Below are 20,343 nucleotides of genomic sequence, written 5' to 3'. Positions count from 1 at the left end.
ATCCCCCCAGGGCCGGGGGCGGGGGATGGGGGGGACACCAGGAGGTGTTGAGTGCTGAATGTTAAGCTCGTTCCTTTGTATGGCTTAGAAATCTCTGTTGTCCGGAATTGTACAGATAAGGCAGGCCCATTTGCTTCATTGTCAGGCAGTGTAGCTGAATAGAAATGCAAATGTGACATAAGGGGACTGCGCTGGGGAGGCGTTTGCTGTTACCTCCTCTAACAGTGCTCCTGGCTGTTGGAAAATTCCTGCAGAATCCAAGGGGGGTGGTTTTTTTTTTTATTTTTTTATTTTTTTTAATAATTACCTATAGGTTCTAGGGAAGAGTCTCCTAAAGAAAATGTCTCTCCCTTGCAGATGCTTTTATTTTTATGCAGTGGAACGGCTCGGTTTTAACTCCCTTATCAAGAGCTGCATGCACTGCCCAGACTAAATTGGGAGCATCTCCACACTGTTTGACAAATAGATTTTTTGTAAACTGATTTAGCCTTTTCATTGTTTGCATTTCATTATATAGCAGACTTCATGTCACAAAATCGGTATTCATTCAAAATAGAGAATTTAGAGATAGGACTGTAGCCAGATAAAAAAATATTGCACAGCTCAGGTCTATTAACCACAGAATAATAGCAAGTCAGTGATCCAAGGGGTAGTTCTTCTGCAGGGAAGGGCTAACATAACTGAGGTCAGGAGTCAGACCTCGGGACTTCAAATGTGGCTGTCACCAGATTCACAAGTAAATCTACTGGGAAAACGGGGAGAATGAAGGGACCTTGCAGGATAAGGAGAGAGAAAGGCAGCCTGGCTCTTTCATCTTAAATCTGAGGCTTCTCAGTGGATGAAGAATAAAAGTCTGATTTGCTTAAGTGCTTCACTTTATTAAAAAACTCCAAGTTGCCTCTTCCAAAGCATGATTCAAGGATCTAACTCAATCAGGTTTAGAGAATTTATTTAGAAAAATAACATTAAAAGAGAGCTGATTCTTGTTTTTCTGCCAAATTCATTATTGAATAAAAGTCTGTTAGCATTCTGAAAATATGTGTACTAAATGCAAACAGTGCTAAAGAATGCTGATACGGCCTTTAATAACACTGGAGAAGCTAATACCTTGGGAGCAGATAATCTGAAGTTGGAATAAACAGGTCAGTAGGAAGACTGAGTTGGAACTTTTCCTTTTGATATTTTATGTTTTAAAGCCTTTCCAAAATTTTAAGCCTATTGTTTCCTTGACAATAATAGAGAAATTCTTATCTGTCTCTTAACAGTCACATTTTAATGGTTGTATGCAGAAATCACTTCAGATTTCCTTGCTGTAACAGTTCCCTGGCATTATCCTCCAGTTTATAAACTGCAGCTGCTTTGGACATAGTCCTGGAAGGGTTCAAGGCAGGTAACAGAAAGGGTGTTCCCCAGGAAATCAGTATTTCATTAGGTAGTATTGTTTGAACTATACTCCTACTTGAAGTAGGAAGTATTGTTTGAAATAATAACCATATTATTCTGGGTTACCTGGTCAGTACAGATACCATATTATGGCACTAGTGTTAGATCTGTTTCCTCGATGCACAAAAATAGATGTACTTTCAGGAATGAAGTAATCAGGAATCTGTTATATAGTTTAAAGCATTGTAGGTAATCAGGAATCTGTTCTGCAGCGCTAAAGTTTTGAGTGTGGGGCAAGTGCTGCTCAAGACAACATGCATTTGTTTGAGAAGAGAATGTAGAATCTGGCTGTCACCTGGAAGCTCTGTAAGCTTGGAGGGACAAAATTAATAAAGTGGCTTCTAACTAGAATTAAAAATGTAAACATTCCCTTCTGTATACATATGTTGGTTCAACTTACTTTCTTGCCGCCTATTTTTTGTGTGTGAAGATATGTAGGTATCCAAGAGACTATAATATAATACATTTACATGTGGTTTGTGTAGGTATAGGCACACACACAGACACATATCTGCAGTAATTGAACCAAATTGTTGGTGATAAAAGTGTCAGAAGTGCAGTAAGTCTAAAGGCTGTATTTTCTGGATCAATTCACACCTTGAGTGACTGCTTTAGCAACGAAATATTGACTGGATCTGCTCAGTCATACTCAGTCATACTGCTATTTTATTGCTTTATTCAGCATAATCAGAATCAAATAATTATCATTCTTACTTTTCCTTTTTTATCTGTCAAAGACAGAAATTTATGTCGTAGGCAAGTTAAACCCGATTTCTGGAAATGTAACACCTGAAACAGGCAGAGCTGGTGGGAGGGAAAAACAGCCTAATATGAAAACTGAAGTTTGCATGTTTCTTAAAAAGATATAAATTCAGATTTGCAAGTAAATTAACTAAGCTGAAAGAGTATGTGCATAGTGTTTACACCTTAACTATTATACGTGGAGCTAAATCTATTGATTTGAGATTGAATAATTGAACAGGGCTAACTGTCTGGTCAATAGAAGTGAAACTGCTATAGGACAGAAACAGAGTTGATAATAGAAGGCTTCAGCTGCAGAAGGATGTCATTATGATTATATGCTGTCATTTGAACACACTTACTAACAGAGACAGAAAAAAAATTAATATTTTTCATTGTAATAATGTAATGTAACACAGGTATTTTTGTTAAAAGTATGACTCTTCTGTATTGTATTAATGATGTTAATGTTCACTTAAATGTTAGTGTACAAGTCTACCGGAGATAGCAGGATTGCTGCACTTGTGTTGGTGTGCACTGTCATCTTCTTGGTGGGTGTTCTAAACCTCCTACCCACCACTAAGGGGAAAGGAATACAGCAGTGGTCAACAGCATCTCAGTGCAGGCTGACACATCAGGCCTTGGGCTTTCAGGGGGCTGGAGCTGAAGGACCTGGGAGAAAAGCAATTAATGGTGAATTCTACTTTTCTTTCAAACTCCTGGAACCACACAGTTACCATCTGAAAGCTGTATATCCATGATAAACCCTTCTTTTAAGTCTCTCCATCTTAATGGTTGGAAGAGTACAAGGAGTTCTTAATGTCTTCCTGTGCCCACAAGTGTGTCCATGAAATCATGCAACCTGGAGTCTAATTATGCCTCTAAACAAAGTTTACATTTTTGAGTGCTCAGTCAATCAGCTGACACAGGCTTTTAAAAAAGGCATACATACTGAAACAAAAATCAGAATTCTGTTACTATAGGGACAGAGTTCAGTGGAAGGCTTCATGGAAGCCTCTACCTATTTTAGATCTGGGTGTCTAGAGATAAGGGTAGCTATTACTTTATGGGGAGGAAGGATTTGTTTACTCTTGAGCATCTGAACTCAGCCTTTGTTACCAGTGGTTTCAGAGCTGTTAATTTCCCATGGTGAAAGCTCTTTTCATCAGCACAATCAGGTTATCCTGAGCTGAGGACATTTCACTAGTCTCATTTGTCTCCAGTATTAATTCTGTGCCAAATTCTTGCTTCCTAGGTCAGTGAAATGTTAGAAGAGAGAGAATCTCACCTCGATCTTGGAGAGAATAGTTATAGGCCGCTTTATTATATTGAATTGTTCCTTAATAGTTATGGATAACAGGACAACCATGTAGAAAGTCACTACTTTACAAATAGACTGGAGGTTTGTGATTTTCAGTAGTAAAAATAGATGTTTTCCTGAGGTTGATATTTATTGTAGCTAATCTGTGTTTAATTTAATGTTCTTTCCACCTTTAAAAAGTGCAACTCCTTTAATCCATTGTCTTAAAAAGCATGCATTAGATGTTGGACGACATAAAGACAGCATGTAGAGATAACCCTGACGTAAGTGATAGTTCCAGTCATCTAGTGAATGGATTTCCAAGGCTTATGTTACTTGGCAGTTCAATATGATCTAGCTGTTTGTTAATCAGAGAATACATGAAGAACAAAGGATGGAGAACAAAAATGTTGAAAAAAAGTGTTGTATAGCTAGAAGATGTACAGTGGGACAAGTAACGTGGGGGGAGGATTGAATAAAGCAGTCATGGAAACAATGAAGCATAAGAGGGCAAAATTTGTTTCACTTTGTTTCTTGTGACTTGAGTTTGTTGGTAAAGGGGATAACATTTTGTATTCAGGCAGAGAGCATGTTCTGTAAATCTCTTCAGTTACCCGTTCCCTGGGTGTCGCAATAGATTAAGTCGCTGTGTGATGATATGACACCGCCATCACTCGTCTTCCTGGGATATTGCTGGAGGCAACAACAAACCTGTGTCTTTGGCACATGTGAAGGAATTTAGTGCTTGAGGGGTTAAATTACACAGGCTCCCCTGTGGATCAGCTTATGCTTGGACAGTAATAATAACAATAACATTAATAATAAAAATGCCAGAGCGAAGGGAGTGGAGGGGAATCAGGGGGAGAAAAAGGCAGAGGAGTGATGGAAGATGGGCTGGGACTGTTGGGGGTGGGGGCAGGCAGGCTGGAGGACGCGTTTTGTACAGCAGGTGTCCCAGCTCCACGTCAGATGTCGTAGGAGCCTCTGCGACATGGACATGCACAAATAGGCGGCACAAAAGCTTTGAGGGTGGTTGGTGGCTCTGTGCGTGTCTGTGCTCTCGCTTCAAGCCATGATATCCTAGGGCAGTGTAACAAGCAATTCATGTCAGCTCACAGTAAAGATTATTGGTGTTTTCACTGGGGAAATATTTACGCTCTATCTTCTTCTTCTATTTTTAGCGCTTTGAGCTTGCGGTCAGGTAGAAGGGCAGGTGGAGGAGTGGGGAGAGACCTATTGAGGGACACATCTCATCCCTCAATTAGATGGAGCTAAACCCCTAATCTTGCTTAGGAATAGCTGCTGATGCTAAGTTTTCTTCTTTCCCTTCTGGTTTAGTGGGATATTACATTTCACTGCAGTATAGGTGATAGAATGGGATGTCAACTGGAATGTTTTGATTTTAATAGAAAGCATAAATGCATTTTAAGGAATGCATTTTTTACATAGGTGAGGCCTCAAAAAAAAAAAGCCAAAAACAAAACACCAAAAAACTCACCAAAAGGTAATGTAAGCACAGAAAAAAGTGTTGGGTTCTACATTTGTTTTTTGTTTAAATTCCTGGATAGAAAAACCATCACAGTAAAAGACAGCAATTTATTGTAATGCTGGAAAAAAACCCCAAAACCAAACAAAAACAACAAACAAAATGAGAAATCTGAATTTGTTCTCTTTCAGATTTGTTGTTTATCATAATAATCCTTCTAGACCCCTTCAGAAAGGGGCTAATTTACTCTTTCTATAGGAATATTTTAAATGTGATTATCATAATATCACAGCTGCTGAAAAGGTCTAAAATAGGGCATTGACCTTGAACGTGTTCCTGCGTTTAGTATGTGGTGCTTAACATTCAAGAAACAATACAACTGCAACTCATTTATTAATGTATAATCTCAAAATGTTAACTCTTGCTCTGTAAATACATGCCACAAGGATTGTAGAAAGCTTGCAGTATCCCATGAAGTACATGTGGTATTTTATCAGTGTAAATATGTATAAGATTTTCAAGATTTCTGCTGGGAATACTCCATAACTAAAGTAAGTTTTCCCTTTGGTACTGCACTAGTTTATGATTTAATTTTTACTGACATTCCACCAGTCATATTATTAGCTTCACAAAATGAAAGTGAAATAATCCTGTATTAATTAAACAGAGCAACTGAATTCCCTCAGTCATCTTATCCTTGGCTGTCTGAGACAGTAATGTACTTCAGTTTCTCTGAAGAAACTTACACTAAAAAAAGAGCTTGGGGTAATAGTGAGAGACCCATATTGAAGTGTGAGCCTGAATTATCTTTAGGGAGGAGACCTTTTTTGGTAGGTGACAGGCAATGTGTGTGCAGCTCCCTCCTGTGTTTTTTGGTTTTTGGTGGTTTTTTTGCGTGTTTTTTTTTTGTTGTTGTTTTGGTTTGTGGTTGTTTTTTTTTTCCTTTCATTTTATCTGAGGCTTTGGAAAAGGTGTTTCGTCAAGAGAATAATATTCATTTATGTGAACAGATTCTATTCTGTACCAGTGAAAGCAGTCATTTAAATACCTATACCCATGCCCTTGAAAATAAAACAAGGAGAAAATATGGAGTATTTATTTGAGACCATATAAATTGAATGTAGTTCAGTAACATGGTAAGGCAATAGCTGCTACTTCACAGAGGCATTTTTTTATATGCTGGGAAGTTCTAAGGAGCATCAGAGATTGTTGTGTGAGCTTTTTCCCCAAAGATCAAAACAAAGAGTAATTAATGCTAAATACAGACTGAAGTAGCAGATGGCTTTTAAGTAATAACTTGATAGCGTTTGTCCAACTATGTACAAACAGGTGAGCAGAATTTGGAGGTTTTAGATTTTAGGCATTAGTTTTTTGAATTCATTAGCAGCACATCCAGGGGTGCACCAAGTGCCTTCCAATGAGAAGCACAGAAGAGGAGTAGACAGTGGTAATACTATTCTAATGTTAATCTTATTGTAGCATTGAGTGAGATCACATGTGAGTTGTGTTTCTTTAATGAGTGACCGTGAATAAAGAGAAGATCACATATTTGATGACACTTCAGTATTTATTTCAAACTCTTAACAATACGGTATTTTCCAGCTGGACTTTGAATAAGGCTCCATGGTGTATCGCAAATCTTTATCTAAAGTATGCTTATTCCCAAATAAGTCCTCGGCAGCTACCAGACTTTTATAATCTTGCTGCTTCCTTGCTGGCTTGAGCTTATTGCTCCTTTTGGTAAGTACACGTTTGACACAATGCACTGTGAGGTTTCTGTGAAGTGCCACTGAACCTCACTTTAATTGCCTTGAGGTGGTTGTGCTTTAAGAATCTGGCTCTTCTGATGCCTTGAAATGTCTGTAGCATTTAGATGTGAGGATGCTTAAAGATTGCTGTTTGGCACACAGGAAAAATTAGCTGCACAGGGAGACACGGAAATGTTGGTGCTGCTCAGCAATGCCCCTTGACTGGTACAGGCACTTCTGATGATTTTTTTCCTTCCCCTCTCTTGATTCCATTACCACTGTTTTGTATAGACTCCTTGTGGTAAGATTTTGCACTGTACATTTTGGTAAGTTATTGCAGATGTGTGTTTGCATGCATGTTCTTATTGTGTATTCTCTGATAAAATTCAGTAAACCTGGATTGCCTTTTTCCTCCTGCTACTACTGCTTTTATTTATTTCTACGAAAGAGCTTAAAATGAAGCTACAGATAGTTCCAGTTTATTTGTGACTGTTATCACAAATTCTTACCGTCTTTTTTTATTTTTTTTTTCACTTTCCCCAAACTGATCTGTAACTCTGAAACCCAAGTTCAAGAATGTATTTGGAATTCCAGGCCCCAGTCTGGTGGAGGTGACACTTTCAGTCCCTGGGGGAGGAAACCAACTGTTTCGTTTATCAACATGCAAAGTACAGCACAGTATTTTTGGTTCTCCAAGAGGAGCACTGGCAAGGCAGAGAGCCGCTTGCTTGGATGAAAGATGCTTGATAGAAAACTAGTGATGGCTCACAGGGGGAGAGGAAAAACGCATTGTTTGGGGGTGTAGAGGGAGGGTGGGGGACAAGAAGCTCACAAGGTAGTGGAAAGTATGGGAATGTGAAAACGAGGGCTTACAGGAAGACGGATCATGACAGAAGTGGAGACCATCGTGTTTCAGCCCCCTGAATATAAAATCTTAGGAGATAATGAACAAAAGTAGGAATGAAGCTGAGCTGTGCTTTGGTAAGTTTCAGAATGGATTAGCTGTCAGATTTTCAGGAGGGTGTATTCCAAGGCATGTAATACAGAAAAGTGACCATATCAAATCACACATGTATGGGGAATAATTTATGGCTGATTTTTATATAAGAAAAAGACATATACATGCAATGATTCGTTTTGGAATAAAAAATATTGAAAAATAGACATTTTGGGTATAAATCTATAAACAGACATACCCTCATATACTTAGAGATCTATACACAGAGATACTCAGTACAAACGGTATATTTGTATTTGCATGTTTTGCCCATGTGCACATATAAATCAGTTTGTAGGACTTGTATTTTGAGTTTATATAGTCACACAGATAACTATACATAAAGACATCATATTCAAGTTCTGATTTGATTCCAAAATCTACATTTATCAAATTGTTATCTAAACAGGATGTTCTAACAGAGTAACATGATTTAATGCCTCCTGTTTTAAAATTTGGTAAAAACTGATTTTTTTTTTTTTTTGTCCCTGATGTTTCTACAGAGTACTTAAATTTTACTCTACATTTCAGAGCTTTTTAATTCACTGCTCACAAGCAAATTTACATCTTAATTACAGAGTTCACATTTAACAATATAGACAGCATAATGCTACTGGTAATTAAGCTTTTACTACCTGCTTTTATACAGTAGTCTGAGCTGTAGTTTTGCTGTGTGAGTTCTGATTCCTAAAATTGCAAGTATTTATACCAGGTTTGTAGGGAGCAGGCCCAGTTTTCACATAAGGTTAAATACAGAACGCTGGAATCTCTGCTGTAATCATACACACACGTCTATTGAACCTATATATGTTGGAATTTGGTTCTGTTGCTGTATTTTTGTTTTGGCAAAATGCTGTGAAACAGATCTGGAGAGGGCATTTCTTTTTCCATTTGTGAACAGTATTGCTGCATTCTGAGGACTCGCACTGATTTGTTTTGATCTAAAAGGCTGCCATTTGCATCATGTTAGGGCTCCAGTCACAAAAGATTTTATAAGAGCTGCACTCTAAGAAATTATTGTCCTCCCAGTGTCGGTTTGTTTTTTTTTCTAGACAGAAACAGCCTGCATCTGTTTTCACTGGTAGGGACAGAAACGTTTTGAACCTGGAAAATATGTATAGTGCCTTAGTTGTATTAAGTAAAGGTGGTAGCTTTTGAGAAAAGAAAAATCATCCCATTTCATTACTGATATTTTCAAAACAGGATATGTGCACGAATTTCAGTGCAAACCGTGTCCCCAGTGTCCCTAAATTTGCGTACGTTCTTTGTATTGGAACAAGTTTAATCAGGAATCTTTTAAACGCCAGAGAACAACTCTGAGCTGGCTGTAAGCAGTGTTTTGCTGGAACCGGGCTTGGTGATGTTTATGGAGGCATGCCTACAGGGATATGTTTATTGCCCTTTTAGTTCAACAAAACTTACTTTAAAAAACCCAAAGCCCCGAACACTGTAGAGGTCTAGGCACCCTCCCAGATTTACTAATGCAGAGCTACTCCAGTGCAGCCCTTATCTCATGAAAATGAGGCAAGCTGAGTTGGTCCACTCTAATCCCTGCACACTAACAGAGAAAATTGATCAGTTCTGGATCTTTTCTTTCTCATTTCAAAATATACACATCTAAACATCCCAATACTCGCACAGGGGCATATGCCTTATGTATATATATATAAATACACCTCCCCCCCACCATGTTGTAAAGGAACACGCATACCTGTATTCGCTCCCAGCTGCACCCATTATGTTAAGGACTGTATTTAAGTGCTCGTTTTGTTAGGAATGTCTTTTTTATTTTTTTTTTTTTAACTCGGTAGAAAAGGAAACTTTTAATTTTTAAATAGGAAATTGTATATCTCTATATTAGATAGCTGTATAATTTTTATGTTTTTACGTATAATATCATATATACATAGCCAAATTCCAGCCCGCTCCCCCTTCCCTTTTCCCCCAAAAGCAACTCGCACGACAATGAAAAGTTGAGTTACCCAGAGGCTTCGGCAGGCTGCGCTTGGCGTTATAATTATTTGTTTTTCCCCGGCGCCGAGCAGTTCCAAAGGTTAGGGAAGCGGCGTTCAGGAGAGCGCGCCGGGAGCCGAGCCCGGCTGCCACCACAGCGAAACGCCACGACCGGCAGCGGCGGCGGCGCAAACTTCATCCTCTACCTTTGCGCGCAATCCTTAACCGGGAGCCTGCCAAGGTACCTGCCGAAGTTGAGGCCGGGCAAGAAGGGAGGGGAAGGAGGGAAAGAGGGAAGCGAAGCGGGCGGCCCCCGCCGGTGGGTCCGGCGGCGCGGGCACGTCCGCGGCTCTGCCCCGGCCGCCTCCGCCGCCTCAGGCCGCTCCCCCGTCCCCACCCTCTACCTGCCGCGCGCCCCGCGCGCCGGGCCGCCCCGGCGCCCCTGGCGCCTGATTGGCCGCGGCCCCACCAATCGGCCGTCCCCCCGGGCCGGGGGATGCATATGTACAGCCCTGCTGCATATTCATGAGCTCCGCGCGGGGCTTTAAGTCCTTGATTAGGCGCGCGGGCGAGCTTTTGGTCCCCGCCCGCCGCCGCCGCCGCCGCCGCCGCGCCCGGAGCGCGCCCGTGCCAAGTGCGCGGCGCTCGGCCACGGAAACTTTGCTTTCACCGCGGGGGCGCACGGAGGATGGTCGCCGGGCGCACATGGATTCGGTAGAACTTTGCCTGCCGGAGCCGCTCTCCCTGCACTACGAGGAAGAGTAGGTACCGCTCCCCGCCCCCACCCCACCGCCGCACGCCGCCTGCCCCAAAACATGACAGGCGCCTAAGACGCCGCTGCAGGTAACGCTGCGCCGCGGCCGCGGGCGGGAGCCGGCCCGGGGCGCTGCGCGGCCGCTGCGCGCCGTGGGGGGGGCCGGGCGGGAGGCGCCCGGCGGGAGCGCTGCTGGCGGCGGGCGAGCGCTCGGCTCCGCGGCCGCCCCGGCGCTCGCCGTCTGACAGGTGCGCCGGCTCCCCGGCGGCGGCGGGCGGGAGGGCGCCGACGGGAGCGGCCGCCGGCGCTGTGCCCGGTGCGGTGGCGGCCGCCGGTGCGGTGCGAGCGCCCTGCCGGGGGGCGCCGCTCCGGACCCGCGGCGTCAGCGGCCGGGGAGGCGGCGTGGGGGGCACTTGGCGAGGTCCGCGCCGCACGGCGTGTCCCTCCCCGCGCCTGCTGCTCCCTGCAAAAGGCAGCCGAACACACTTTTTGAGGAGCCGCAGTTCTTGGCTGGCACTTCTCAGCTACCTGGCGGAGTGACTCCGGCGGAAATCGTGGCGCCCAAACAGAGCCGGGCGGTCTGGGGCTGAGGAGCGCCTCCTGAACTTGATTTCAGCCCGCAGCCGGGATTAAATATTAGTATATCACGAGAGCTGTGGCCGGTTCATTTTTCTTCATGTCGAGCCACTGACGCCGCTGTGCCCCGGTGTTAGGCCGGGAGTGACAGGAGCGCCGAGGAGAAGCCCCGGCCGGCAGGCAGCCCCAGTCGCGGAGAGGCTGCACAGGAGGTGACAGTGTACTATAGGTAGATGCCCACTAGCTGTCCTTACTGCCTGCACAGTGCATGGCTGGTGGTAATTAAGTCAGGCATAAAAAGTGAATTGCCGTGATCGCATGCTAGGGAGGTAAAACGGGAAGTAACAAATAGCCTGGCTCGCAGGAATACGGTTTGGGAAGGGGACGCGGGGAAAACCCACTGTCGTGTTTTGGGGGTAAAGAAAAGAAAATAACCCGTGCCCTCTCAGCTATGGCTTATATGTCAGCGCACTGTATATACTGTAAGATAGCTTCGTAATGTAAGAATGCAGTTTTCACAGCTTTGACTAACACTAACACTTTTTTTCATAAAATACATAAAAAGACGATAAGTTGAGTATTTTTGTTTGCTTTGGGTTTTTTTTTGTGGATGTTTCATCCCTCTCCTCCCCGCCCCCCCCCCCCCCCCAAAAGAAGCTTTCTTGAATTTACCTTCTTACAGCTAATTTGAATGATTAGTTTAGATAAGCCTCTTAGAGTAGATGCATTTAAATGAAATCGGGGCACATGTCTTTTTGGCTCTGGTGCAAGATTCAAACTATTTTTTTTCTTCCTCTGACTCAATTAAAAGTCGTCTCAAAACACTCTTAATATATTGTCTGAGTGCAGGGCTGGAGGCATGTGGGATTGAGTGGACACAGAGGAAGAACTAGCATTCAGAAACATATCTGCTACTCCATCTCAATTAACAAACACCAGAATTTTACACGTTATTAATGTTCATAAGAGCTGTGATTTGACTACATACTGTAACATGCATATTCACATGTAAGCATAAGGACATACAAATAGGAGTTTCTACGGCTCTTATGAATGAGGGTAGATAGGATTTGAGCTAAAAATTGTCCGTACATTTTGGGAGTGCACGGACATCTGTCTGACCATCACTAGGTATGCTTTGATTTTAAGGCAGAGCTTGTTAAAGAATGCAATAACTTAAAGCCAGCTGCAGTCTTAGCTTTTTGCTCTTTCAGCAATAACAATAGCACTAATAATTACTAATAGTTAATAAGCGAACAGATGCAATAAGTATATCTGCTCATTTTGACATATGTGTCAGTTTAATAATTTTAAATGAATCACTGCGTTCATAACAGGAAATCTCCTTCAACCTCTGATTAAAATGTAACGTTGACTAAAGGATTATAGAGCGGACTTAATTTTACCGACTGTTTTAACAGTTGTCACAGCTGTTGGAAGAAGGAAAGGCAATTGAAACACTCCAAAAAAGCAGGGGGGGTAGGAGAACAGGAGTAGTTTAGTAAATTTAAACATGGTTTTTGAATGCCAAATGTAGAAAATTGAGGATATTTGTAACTCCAGAAGGCTTCTGTGCACTATGTATGTTTGCGTTTCGTGGCTCACTGTGTGTCATTCATTCGAACATGTAGCTGCTTTCCCAGTTTCTCCATTTAAAAACACGCAACAGCGTTTAAATGTGAAACGAATTCATCTGTTCCCATGCATAGATATTCATCTTACAACAGAACCGATAGAATACGCAGGTGGCAAGAAATAAAGGTTGCGTAGAATGGCTGTAACATTTAAAAAGTGGACGTGGGTGTCACTTCATGTGAGTACTTCAGTGCTGTGATGATCGGTGTACATATTTTATATTTTTTTAGCCATTCTCATGTTGCAATGTGGGAATGGTGTGTGGAGTCACCCTGTGAGTCTGGCTGGGTTGTGTTTGTATATGGATGAATATGAGTGTGTGTTATTCACATGTACGTGTGTTTGCGTGTGCGCAGGCTGATTATGTGCTAAACATAAAAGCGTTTATGTCAGTTTCACTCCTTAAAATATTTTGGCATAGCCTCAAATTGCTGAAGTATTTTTTTACAAGTGTCTTTCGTTTGTAAAGGCAGGAAAGAGGCAGACTGAAGAACGCTTCTTTGTGAAGTGGGAAGGAGCACTTGATTCCGCTCCACGGTTTCTCCAGGCTCTGAAGGTCTTTAACCTTGCCCGTTTGTCTTATTAGACAGCTTGTTGCAGTTGTTCCTGAGAAATAAAGCCCCAGGCTGGTGTTCCGGTGGGTACCCAGTGTGTGGGGTGGCACACAGCCCTGGGTGGACACATGGCCCCTTCCTGGGCTCTCTCTCCCAGGGCTCTCCCCTTGGGCAGCAGGCAGGCCTTGGTCCCTTCTTCCTTCCCTGTTTCCGGTTGTAGGGCTTTGCTTTTTTGGTTCTGCTACACTGCTGGCAATTTTTTTGAGTCCTACAGAAAGTATAAAGGGTTTGTGCTGAAATGCCTGTCTGGCAGATTTTCCTTCACTGGAGCTTACCCCTCTTTTAGTGATGGGTGCTCATTTTAATGTGTTTATGGTTGTGCTCTTTTATTTACTGAGCCTGGTGCGTTGCAGCGGTAATTAACCCATGTTATTAGCAAAGCCCTTGTGGATATCCATTAATTCTCTTGAATGGCTGATCATTTTTTTCTGTACTTTTTTCCCCTCCTGCTTTTTCCTAAGAATCACTGTCCTTTTTCTCACAGACCTTAAGCTTTAACATTTCCTAGAAATTCCTTTTTAAACTGAGGCAGGTAGAAGGGCATCATCCCCATAGTTCCATAATAAAGAATAACTATTGTCTTAACAAACTGTTTTCAAAGATGCTAATGGGAAGCAAAACAACTGTGAGAATCTGTAGGGAACAATTTATTTAATTATTATTTTTCGAAACACATGCTTAATGATAAGAAAAGAGATAAGAATTTTCTTAGCTTTTCTTGTGTGTAGCTGCATTAGCCGTTGTGAATATTTTAGCATTCATATTTTAATCAGATTTCAACTTAGTTAATAGCACTTTGGGCATTTAAAAAATATTGAGCCAGCAGAAAAATACTTGTGCTTGCACTGCTGAGAAAAGATAAGGGCCACCTCATTAGCCAACCCTACTTTTGCAATTAATTTCAAATACATGGTGCTATTCATCAAATAGAGAAGGTAACTTGTCTATGATAATATTTAACAATACTTGAAGCCCACTTTGCTTAGAGTAGCTAAAAAGTATGATATGTCTATTCTCACAGATATGTCAGTCCGCATGCTATGCTGCTATTTCTGTATGTTACAAAGTTACAATAGAAAAATTACGCTATAAAAATAGAATATATTCATAAATAAGAAGATTGTTCATTTTACAGAACAGTTTTTAAAGGACTGACCCTGGGCCTGCAGCGAGGCTGCTTGCATCTCTGTGGAAGTATAAGTAGGAATTGAAAAAATGCTTATTTAACCTTTTAAGAAAGTATATAAAATAATTACCTTTTGTCTTAGAATAAATAAAATGTATAGGAGAAGTAGGAAAAAAATATGGAAGGAATTCTTGCTCCTATTGAAACCTGAAGTAGCCTCTGTCTGTAAGACAAGCTTTGCTATGAATTTTTTTCCACAGCAAATTCATGGAGGGAAGAAACAATAAAATGTTGATCCGTTACAAGTGCATATGAGCCTCACGCTCACCGAGCTCTCTAGAGGAAATCTGTGATTATGCTGGGCCAGTTTGTTCAGTTTTTATCTCTTTTACATCCACTGGCCTTGTATTAAATTGTCATTGTCCTAAAGCACATGAGAGAGAAATGAATTGCATTTCTCGACATGCTCTGACAGTGAAATATTTAGCCTCTCTGTCTCCAATCATACTCATATGTATGTTTGATAGTGCAGGGATGACACCAACAGTCGCTGTAGCTTGACATTCCACTTATTACATGTTCTTTTACATTTAGTGTATCGTCTTTTAGGCTTGACTTAGGGAGTCATACGTGCACAGTCGTATCTGTAGCAGCGTGTACATATGTGGTTTTGTTTTGTGTGCTTGCATTTTGTGTGAAATCTTCTGCCTGTGCACAGCAAGTTTTGTGTTCAAACACGTTTATATCCATGCTTCTGTGTGTGTTCCAGGTGTATAGTGTATTCCTTATGCAGCTTTGGCAATGTACATCTATTGTGTGTTAGCCACAGACATATACACAGTAAGTATATATGTATGCAGAGCTATATAACTTCCCCCTGTGCAGTTGCTTGTCAAAAAGCAGCTGCCTTTATGTGGTTTTATGTGGGTTTTTTCTTGTCCATGAGAAGAGAGCTGGCCAGCAATGTAAAGTATTTACATCTCATTTTTTAGCAGAACCTCCATGTAATCTAGCAGGTTTTGTATTGTACTCACGGTTTTGTTTTTAAAAGATGCTGTATTTTTTCCTAAAATTTTTCTCGTTCAAGTAAATGAGACATCTAATATTTATGCACATTTCTATAAGTTTTGGCTATCAAACAGAGATTAATTTTTTTTAGCTAAATATGTCCTTGGACATACAGTTATATTTACATCTAGAAATATAATTATTTTTAGGGGGTGAAGCTTCTTGCATATGATTGCTAATATACATCATGATTTCCTCAGACAAAAATGTAAAATACATATGTGGTTTTAATGGTCCTTAGTCCTCTCCAAAAGTCCTAAGGTTGTGGGGTTATTTTCCTCTTTTGTTATGGTTGTGTTGTCCAGGAGTAAAGATACTATGAAACACTAAAGAAAAATATTAATCTGAATTGTATACTGCTATTTCAGATAGTATTGCTTAATTATTCTTTAAAAGACTTGGTATTGCTTTATCAGTAGCACTTTGGAGAGTAACTTCTATAGGATATTGCCTTTTGACTTGTGTCTTATGAAGCAATTTATGTATTTTCTGTGTTACAAAAGCTTTAAATCTCTTGGGTTTGTTTACATAATGCTTGTAATATTTTTCAATTTATTTGTATTTCCTTCAAACAAAGAAGGGCTTTTCTCTTTGCTGTTCCTCAATGTAGCAGGTTTTCATCAAAGGGAATCTTATCTAATTTCCAATTATTTTCCTCTTTTAAGTAGTGTAGCTTTTTAATCAGAGCATCATTACCCGTTTCTTTTAAAATTGAAATAAAATCTATTTTTTCACTTCAGCTTCTTATATTTGCTAGAAAAATGTCTATTAGCAGCCTACTGAAAGTTAGAGCGATAGAAGTGCTTTTACAGAGCATAAAACATGCATATGCTGTTTTTCTGTACCGCTGAATGTCTTATTCGTACCGTGGGTCACCATCCTGAATTTTCATTTCATCTAGATTAAGTTTTCTTATTTAGATCAAAATTATTTACAACACAAAGCAAAACAAACAACAAAAAAAACCCTAACCCGCAAAACTTAATATTCTGTGACACTAATACAGAACCTTAAGTATGAAATTGGAGGAGGATCGCCATATACTGTGGTAAGTTAGTATAGTGGGGTGTACAAAATAGAAGGCTCTTGTCCTTGGTCTAATCAAGCCATTTATAATATCCTTGTACAGAATTGTGCACATTTATTTATATGATAACCTGCTGAAATATGATTAGTTACCCCTATGCACACGAGACTAGTCTAAATATATCCTTTCATCATACAATGAAAATTATATTCTCTTTTCCTGAGTAAAAAGTCTTTGCAGGTTTGAGTTGCTGTCTTTTTGGGGGAGGGCAGGTTCTCTTAAAAGGTTGTATTCTGAAACCAAACTTTAAGATAATGTGATGAGAGTTTTTTCAAGTGATTACTCTGTAGCTTTGCATAGATGTCTCTTACCACTCTGTGTGTTTTCATGTTGCTATAAGTGGAAAAAAAAAACTCTGCACATCTCCTTTTCATCATTTTGATTGGAACTACATACCATATGTAATGTGTTTTGGCAGCACTTACCTAGCCAAAGAAAACAAATTAATATTAGCCATGCTGAGGGGTGTCAGAAGTATCACAGATGTGTCGATTTAGCTTTGCTCCATCACACACTCTTTCCTTAAACAACTGGTCAAGCTGTCGCAAAATGTAACGTTGGCTACAGTGAGATTCTAATAGGTGTGATCAGAGATTGATGGCTTTGGCAAGTTAGAATGAGAAGATGATGTGGAGTTGCTGTTGCTTGTTTAGAATGGCCTCAGAAAAAAAACCCCAACTCTAAACAAACAAAAAATAAACAAATATTGAATAACCTAAGAATCTAATTAAGAAATTTCAAGCTAGCTGTGTGTATACACACACCCCACCCCCCGCCCCCCCCAGCCAGCTAGATATGAAACAATTTAAAGTCCAGTCGATGTAGAGATGCTGGTGAGTGAAATGAAAAAGCTGTATCTAAAATGTACTGCTAGCTTGTTCCTAAGCATTTCTGAAATTCCTTCCCATATAAAGGTGCCAGGATAGGTGGGGAGGAGGTGATCTTTTTATTAATCTGTTCTTACCTGTGGTATTGATGCTCTTTTCCTCTATTTCTGGGTTTGTTTCTAGAGCTGCTTTTGGAAGAGACCCTTTTTTCAATGTCACATATGAATATTTTTAAGGAAGTACAGAACAAGAAAATCTAGTAAAAACTGTAGTTAACTAAAAAGTTGAAATCATACTCTGTTATGTATCATTGCAGAGTACTATTGGCAGTTTGTACAGTTTTCCACATACTGAAAATGTATGAGAAATAATCAAGCAATTTTCTGTGTATTCTTTATTTACTTTTAATTTTTTTTTTGTCTTCAGATTGGCTGTAGGATTTAATTTCTGTCTTTGTGAAGGATGAATGCCAGTGTCACTTTATGTTTAAGTTGGTATTTTATTGCTTTAGGTGAACTGTTATATACTTAATTGGCAAGTATTAATGCTAAAATAGTTTTCAGGTTAATTTCAGCGAGTCTGTGATGCTTTCTCCTGCACAATTATTTTTTCTCTTTAAAGGGAAAAAAATAGGTAAAGCATCTAGTTAAAAAAAAATGTTAAAACTCACCTGCCATCTAAAATAGATTTAGAGTGCATTTCCAAAGCAAATGCCCATATATTGCTAGAAAAATTATCTTTGAAGAACAGTAAAATTCTTACATCAAAAAGTGGATTTTTTTTTTTTCACCTCTTTCCAAGGTAGTTTAATGATCTGTGAATGCAAGTTTTTCTCTACTGAATTATATTCACTTCCCCATCAGCGAAAGAATTCCCTGGCGGTGTTCTCATAGCGGCCACCACCATGGTGGGACAGACGAGAAGTGGCACGAAATGCCACGTCTGCATCCAGCTGTTCCCCTCAGCATTAAAGGGGTGACACTGGGATTCCCTGTAACCAGGTGACATGCAGGGACTCCCCATCCATCGCTCTCCTGGCCTGGCAGGAGCCGCTCGGGCCCAGTTGGTGCTGGGCGGCGCGGAGCAGCCGCCGCTGGAGGCTGACATTGGTATGAATGACACCTGTCCCATCAATCACCAGGCCCTGGTGTCACAGATGGAGAAACAACAATCGGCCGCATTACCCGGCGCTGCACACTTGGCTTAATTCGGCTCATTGTTCTCCCACAAATCTCGAGGATGGCTGGTTCTGCGCAGGGAGTCCAGGCAGAGGCGCGGGATGGGCTCAGGTGGTGGCGCGGGCCTGCCCTTTGCTGCTCCATCAGAGGCACTCGGGGAAAGGCTGTCACTGGGAGGGGACGGTGGGAAGGAGCCTCCACGCAGGGGCTGGAGCTTCCAAGGAAGGCTGTAATTAATCAAAGAGCTGAAACTCAGGATTTCTCCTGGCGCTCCAGAAGTTTTCATTTAGCAAGCTGAGAGCACCCAGCACACAGCCAGGTTAATGTTTAACTCTTCAAATACTGCACCCATCCCAGGAATACACTGTCACCCTGAGGAGAATGAAGGGATGCTGTGCCTATTTCCTATGGCAGGTGAAATCCTCAAAGCCATGGCTCTTCTGAAGTAGTTGGTCTGCTATTATTCCTCAGTAGTTAGCAGTGAAAATTCTGTATCTGAGACACTGAATGAAGAGTTGCCGAGAGGCATGTTTGCGGGAGAGTGGGGGATTTCTTGCTTCGTTTTTGTGGTGAGTGTTTTAGTGCCAGGTGAAGGCTGGATCATGAGAAATCACTGCCCTGTTCCAGACAAAACCAGAAAGGTATGTAAATGCCTTCAGACACTAACCATTTTCCTTTCTTTATTTCTTTCACTTTTTCACCCTTTGTGAATCAGAGACAGTTCTTAGAGGACAGGAGAACAGAATAAACAAAAAAGCAAATAGAAATGATTTCTTTTCTACTGGTAAGGCCTATGTTAGATCTCTTTTGAATGCATTTGAAACATATTGCTTCCATGCTCTTTTCCGAGTAGTACCAGATAAATATCTGTGAAATATTGAGATGGAAGTGATCATTCTTCACAAATTTTTTCTCATTTTTTCTCTCCCCATGTTCCTTTTGTGTTAAGCGCTATGGAGTCACTGTATTTTTGTTGTGAGCTAATTCACTGCTGCTGGTTTAGTTACAACTAATGTCAAGCAGAAAACCTGTGACATGCCAGAAACAGGCTACAGCGTACTGAAGACACAGCTTGTGTTTGATTGTGTGTAAATACAGTTAGTTAGTTGGGTTTATCTGATAGCCTGGCAGAAAGAGAGAGGAGCAGTACAAACTGTTTTCAGTAACTGTGCTGTTCATACACCTGATAAGATTGAGAGTGCTTTTGAACTACTGATATGCTTTGAATAAGAAAAGAATAATCACATCCATTGGCACCGGCTTATCAGGAATGAAGTAAAATGCCAGCACTTTTACATTAGCAAAAGTAAATGTTTTAGACACTTTGGGCCTTTTTTCCATTTAAATTAAATAGCAGGGTGCTTTTGAGTGTGCTGTAATGAATGGAAGGATTTATTACCTTGACAGAATTACAGGTGAATGTGTTGAGAGAGGAGTCCTCGGCAACAATAACAGCTCTTTTGATAAGTGGCTACTTCTATTCATGCTTTTGGTACAGAAATGCAGCAATTTTATCCCTTCTTGCTTTGTGAAGTGCAGTGGCTAACTTACAATGTGCAGTTCTTCACAGTGTAACATACTTGTGCAATTTGTAATATACTGGCAGCACATTTAATATTTGGCACGTAACACAACTGTTCATAAAATAATGCTTGATCATTTACTAGTGTGTCCGCTGCCTTCAGTTGCTGTGTATTTTCATGTTTGAAAAACAATGTATCTCAGAGTATTTGCTGGGAAGGCAAGGTATGATTCATCATTAACTTACCCCAGCAGGCATAAAGCATGCTCAGATGCACTATTATTTCCT

At 40.9% G+C, this 20,343-nt stretch overlaps 1 protein-coding gene and 1 long non-coding RNA gene across 49 annotated transcripts in view; one reads left to right on the top strand and one right to left on the bottom strand.

Moving 5' to 3' along the window:
- Window positions 1-20,343, top strand: part of ESRRG (estrogen related receptor gamma) — a 392,986-nt gene that overhangs the window by 224,559 nt on the left and 148,084 nt on the right. Inside the window, exon 1 of one of the 48 annotated variants that reach the window (XM_086878681.1) lies at window positions 10,202-10,429. The exons of the other annotated variants lie outside the window; for them this stretch is intronic. Within the exon in view, the coding sequence (XP_086734807.1) occupies window positions 10,374-10,429 (56 nt within the window). The 5' untranslated portion in view covers window positions 10,202-10,373. Of the gene's footprint in view, window positions 1-10,201; window positions 10,430-20,343 lie in introns of those variants that run through there. 48 annotated transcript variants of the gene reach the window in all.
- LOC147655037 (uncharacterized) lies at window positions 858-10,033 on the bottom strand. Its single transcript, XR_015283724.1, has 2 exons — window positions 9,698-10,033; window positions 858-2,856 (listed from the first exon to the last, which is right to left on the bottom strand). It is a non-coding gene; the product is annotated as an uncharacterized LOC147655037 (long non-coding RNA).

This window comes from Cyanistes caeruleus, chromosome 2 (assembly GCF_971803275.1).
Source record: "Cyanistes caeruleus chromosome 2, bCyaCae1.hap1.1, whole genome shotgun sequence".
NCBI classification, from domain to species: domain Eukaryota; kingdom Metazoa; phylum Chordata; class Aves; order Passeriformes; family Paridae; genus Cyanistes; species Cyanistes caeruleus.
This window is presented reverse-complemented; position numbering and strand designations above follow the sequence as displayed.